At 60.6% G+C, this 5,393-nt stretch overlaps 1 protein-coding gene across 1 annotated transcript; it reads right to left on the reverse strand.

The window, feature by feature from the left end:
• Positions 1 to 15: 15 nt before the first annotated feature.
• Positions 16 to 4,902, reverse strand: LOC148276118 (uncharacterized; the record flags this gene model as incomplete). The annotated part of the gene is made up of 2 exons (XM_088234732.1): positions 4,434 to 4,902; positions 16 to 3,833 (listed from the first exon to the last, which is right to left on the reverse strand). Coding segments are annotated over exons 1-2 (4,287 nt in total), but the record flags the coding sequence as incomplete, so codon positions are not given.
• Positions 4,903 to 5,393: the final 491 nt, after the last annotated feature.

The following is a 5,393-nucleotide window of genomic DNA, read 5'->3' on the forward strand; positions in this document are numbered from 1 at the left end:
TCCCATCCGGATGACTCCCTCTTCGTCTAAGAAGGGTGCCGCTGCATGGAGGCGGCTGTGCGGCGGGATAGGCGCCTTTCGTCTCAGGAGCTCCAGCTCTTCTCCGAAAGCCGTCTCCTGGGACCGCTTCAGCAGCATGATTTCTGCGGCCCGTGTTTCTGAGGCGTGAAGTTCAAAGGTCCCCCCTGGGGACGGCAGGGACTCGTGGCGGCGGCATCGTGCGATGAATCGCAGCACCCATGCCGTCGCCCTGACGAGTCGGGTCCACGACGAGAAGCGCTGCACCTGGGGTAGGGCCTCCGTCCGTCTGATGTGGCCCACGAAGTGGCGGGGTTGTTTCCGCTCCAGCGTCTTCTCGTCCGGTTGTTGTAGTAACTTCTTCTCTTTCGGCCAGTCGGCTTCCCCTTTTCTCAGGAAGCCGGGGCCTCCGAACCATAGTCCCGACCTCGCAAGGTCGGGTGGGCCCTTGTCGCGGGTCCCTATGTCGGCTGGGTTGTCCTTGGTGGGGACCCATTTCCAGTCCCGTACGTCTGTGAGCTCGTCAATCTCGCCCAGCCTGTTTGCGACGAACGTGCTGTACCGCAGTGGGTCGGTTCGCAGCCAACACAGGACCGTGCTCGAGTCCGTCCAGAACACGGTTTGGGTGATGAGAGCTCGACTCTCTTTTTTTATGGTGGCGGCCATCCTTGCCGCTAGTAGCGCTGCCTGGAGTTCTAGTCTAGGCACTGACAGAGGCTTTAGGGGGGCCACCTTGCACTTCGCCATTGCGAAACTTGTGGTATCGGCCCCCACAAAGTATGCCACTGTGCAGCATGCCTGCTCTGACGCGTCGCAGAACACGTGCAGTGTCACGGGTTCTTTCTGCCCTTGCAGCGAGCATCTCGGTATTGTACAGCCGTTCGCTGCCAGCAGGTCGCGCCATTCCAACCACTTTTCGGCGTGGTCCGGTTGCAGCGGTTGGTCCCAACCTGTGTTTGTCCTCCAGATGGCTTGCAGCAATATCTTCGCCCGTATCGTGAGGCACGCAATGAAGCCTACTGGGTCGAAGATACTCATGGCGGCGCTCAACATGCCGCGCTTGGTGGGTCGCTCCGGGATGGCTGCACTTTCGGCTCCGTGCCGAAATATAAATAGGTCGCTCTTGGGATCCCATACGATCCCGAGGACCCGCTCCGTCATTACTTCTTCCCCTATGGTGACTGCTGTATTGGCCCGGTCGTCGGCCTTTACTTCTTCCAGGACATCTGGTTTGTTTGAAGCCCACCCGGTGAGCCGGAACCCGCCATTGCCGAGTACGAGGGTAACATCTCGTACCAGGCTTGCAGCTGTTTCTTCGCTGTCTGTGGCGTCTAGGTAGTCATCCATGTACATATTGTGCTCGATCGCCTCTGCTGCGGCGGGAAATTCTTTCGCGTGTGCTCGTGCGACTGTGTTTCGCACGAATTGCGCGCTGCTGGGTGAGCACTTCGCTCCAAACATCATGGACGCGAAGACAAACGTGTCGGGCTCCTGCCCGTCCTGCGTCCGCCATAGGAACCGCTGCGATTGCTGGTCGGCTTCCCGGATTCTTATCCGCAGGAACATCTCCCGTATGTCGGCCGCGATGGCTACTCGTCCCTCTCTGAAGCGGATCACGTTTCCGAGGAGGGATGAAAGCAGGTCAGGTCCCGTCAGTAGATGGTCGTTCAACGCCGTCCTCTGGAACTGGGCGGCGGCGTCGAACACGACCCTTATCTTGCCAGGCTTGTTGGGGTTTGTCACCGCGAAGTGGGGCAGGTACCATTTGCGCGAATGGTGGGCGTCTACCTCCTCGCGGCTTAGTTTGACGGCGTATCCCTTTTCAATGTAGTCCGCCATCTTGGCGCGATATGCGATCGCCAGTATCGGATCCTTCCGTAGTTTATTTTCCAGGGAGTGCAGCCGCTTCATGGCTGCTTGCCGGTTGCAGGGCAAAGAATCTCCGTCTTTCGCCCACAGTAAACCGGTCTCCCATCGTCCGGATGGTAGTTGTGTGGTTGAGCTGCTCATGAGCTCCGCCGCTCGCACATCTGCGGCGCGGCAACGTTCCAGGGTGGTTACACCTAGCGAGTCAACGGCGAAGCTCTTCTTTACCAGTTCCGCTAAGTCCCTTTCACCCTGGCCGTCTGGGGGTAATTCAAAGGCGGGGTGCACAGCCCCGCCGTAGGTGACGGCTCCTAGGGCCGTCTCGATGGTTAGCCGCCCGTCCTCTTGTAGGACTGGCGGGCCTGTAGATACCATTAGGGTGGCGTAATCAAGACCGATTAACATCTTCGGCTTGATGCCTGGCCCGTGTGTCTTGGTGCTCTTTCGGTTGCGGTGCGGCAGATCCATGACCCGCACCGTCTGTGCCTGGACACCAAATTCTTTGTTTCCTTTAACGAGGATTACGGATACACGCTGTGACTGTAGCGTGTCCGTGTTCCCACTGGCACCGATGAGTCTCAACTCCTCGCAGGCCCCGGTGGCGCCCACTGCACGGGCGACATCCTCCTCGAGGAGAGTTACCGATGAACCCTCGTCTAGTAGTGCGTGGATCTCCATTGACCCACGCGGGCCCTTCAAGGTTACTGGCACTACCTTGAAGGTCACTGGGACTTCCGTCCGCCTTGTCAATAAGACTTGCTCGTTCGGCGTACTGTCCACTCTCTCGCGGTGTAGCGACCGATGATGCCGCCCGTGGCACTCGTCGCACTTCGCCGCTTCACAGGTGGTCGTTTTGTGTCCCGGTTCCAGGCATCCGTAGCACACGAACTTGGCACGCACAATTGTCCACCTCTCCTCTACCGTTTTCCGGAGAAACTTCCGGCATTGTCCGAATGCGTGTCCACTCATGTCGCAGAACAGGCATTTTTTGTCCTGAGTGAGAAACACGTGCCTTTCTTGGGTACGCCTTTTCTCCACTCGGGCGGGTTCCGTGCTGATCCCGATGCAACCCGCATTCGGTATTGCACCGGTCAGTCTCGCTAGCCACAGTGCCAGATCCCTGGGGGTAGCTTTTCTCACGGTATCCGCTCGTGACATAATCCACATCATCCTCTCGACTCGTGGCAGCTTCTGAGTCATCTCGGACAGAAGCTTCGGGGAGGAGAGGTGGCTTCCATCGAGGCCCTCTACGGTCGATACGACGTTTCTTATCGCGACCGCGTAGTCCGTCAGGGCCTCCAGGGATGCGTTGTCGGCCAGTTTAGGGAGTTTTCTTATCCGCTCCAGTACTCTGTCCACGACGATCTCCGGGTGTCCAAAGGCGGCCTCTAACATCTTCACAATGTCCGGCACATTTCGGGGATCTACCAGCAAAGACGACACTGTGGCCTTGGCCCGTCCTGTGAGGGCTCGTTGCAGACGGAGAATGTTCTCCGCGTTTGTAAGGGAGCACATCTGTGTCGATTGATCAAATTGCGCCTTAAATATTCGCCATTCTAGCGGGTCGCCGGAGAATTGCGGTAGATCCCTAGCGCCGGTTTGCCTCGCCATGAACGTGTGCCACTCCGGCGGCTGTCTGTATTTCGTCACAGGCTCGCCGGTGGCACCCGGCGGCATGTATTCCGTGGGTAGCCCCTCTTGTACCCACGCGCTCACCGGGTCACGAAACTCGTAGCCCCCCAGTGGTATAGTACGTGCCGCTACGGGCTCGCCTGGCCCGGCGGCGTAGCGTACGTCGGCGTCCTCCCTTCGGCTGTGTGCGGGTGGCGCCTCATTGTCCCGATGCCGCTCATTGTAGCGGCCTTGTAAATGTGCGTTTGTCGCTCCGGCGTAGGCCGGCTCAGCGGCGTAGCGTGTGTTGGCGGGCTCCTTCATCCTGGAGTCCGTCTCTGCGACCGGGTGCCTCCGTGGCACCCCGTCTCTCACCCGGCCGCTGTCGTAGTGGCTCGGCGGAAATGTGTACGCCGCTCCGGTGTCCTCCGGATCAGCGGCGTAGCGTGTGTTGGCGGCCTCCTTCGTCCTGGAGTCCGCCTCTGCGACCGGGTGCCTCCGTGGCACCCCGTCTCTCACCCGGCCGCTGTCGTAGTGGCTCGGCGGAAGTGTGTACGCCGCTCCGGTGTCCTCCGGATCAGCGGCGTAGCGTGCGGTGGCGGCCTCCCTTGCTCTGAAGGCTGCTTCCGTGTCGGCGACAGGGCGCTTCCATGCGGCCCCGTCTCTCACCCGGCCGCTGTCGTAGTGGCTCGGTGGATGGATGTACGCCGCTCCGGTGTCCTCCGGATCAGCGGCGTAGCGTGTGGTGTGGCGTGCGGCGGCGGCCTCCCTTGTGCTGAAGGCTGCTTCCGCGTCGGTGACAGGGCGCTTCCAAGCGGCCCCGTCTCTCGCCCGGCTGCTGTCGTAGTGGCTCGGCTGCTGGATGTACGCCGCTCCGGTATCCTCCGGATCAGCGGCGTAGCGTGCGGCGTGGCGTGCGGCGGCAGCCTCCCTCGTACTGAGGGCTGCGTCGGTCCTAGACGCGTCTGACGTCAGCGGCAGCGGCTTGTGAGCCGGTTCCGACGTCCCGTGCGATGTGAGGTCCCTCTCGATGGTGGGCGTGAGGGGGGTTGCCATGTCTCGTCTGGCGTCCTCTCTCGCGTTGGCGGCCTTCAGCGCGGCGATGATCTCGTTGAGGCTGCTCACCTGCCTCTCGTGATGCGCCTCGCGTTCCTCCATCTGTCGGCGAAATGTCGCCGATGAGATGGACCGCTCCGAGGGTGCGGATCCCTCGTCCGAGTCCTTTTGTTCCTCCAGAAGTCCTTGATGAGGCTCCTCCTGGCAGTCGTGTGAAGGCCCTGGCTGGGGCTCCTCCTGATGTGCTCGTACAGACCCCGGTTGGGGCTCCTGAAGCTCCTCTTCGTGCTCCGTGCCGGCGTCTCGACGCGTTCCCGAACGCGTCGACACAGGCGATCTGTTGACCGGCATGCTGTAGGTGTGTTGTAGACTGGAGACCACTGGCGACGATCCTTAGCTCCGAAGGACCAAATGTAACGTACGCGTTACCACGATGAAAGTTTCGCCGGTTCGTCACCCGCGTCTGCCGCAGTCAAGCTTCCCGGCGTAAGTGGGAAGCCGCCCTCCCAGACAGAGCCAAAGACAAAGTCGGAAGGTAGGAGCACAGCTGCGCCGACCGCAAGTCAACCTCAATAGCCCTGAAAAGGACTTTCCACCCGGTCCAAGTGGTGCAGAGAGGCGAAGGCAGTCAGCAGGCAGAGCGGAGCGAAGAGCGAAGTGCAGGAAGGCGAACAGGACGGAGAACGGAATAAAACACGTGTGAACTGTTCAGAGTTAGGAACTCAACTGATTTAATATCTCCAATTGACCGCCTTATAAAGCGGTGCGCGTCGGGCTCCGTGAGTCGGCCATCCCACCCGCGCCGGCTGCCTCGGAGTGGTGGGGGTAATCTTTCCCCGCCA

This window comes from Micrasema longulum, unplaced genomic scaffold (genome assembly GCF_059751315.1).
Source record: "Micrasema longulum isolate JH-2025_06_02 unplaced genomic scaffold, ASM5975131v1 h1tg001275l, whole genome shotgun sequence".
Classification (NCBI taxonomy): Eukaryota; Metazoa; Arthropoda; class Insecta; order Trichoptera; family Brachycentridae; genus Micrasema; species Micrasema longulum.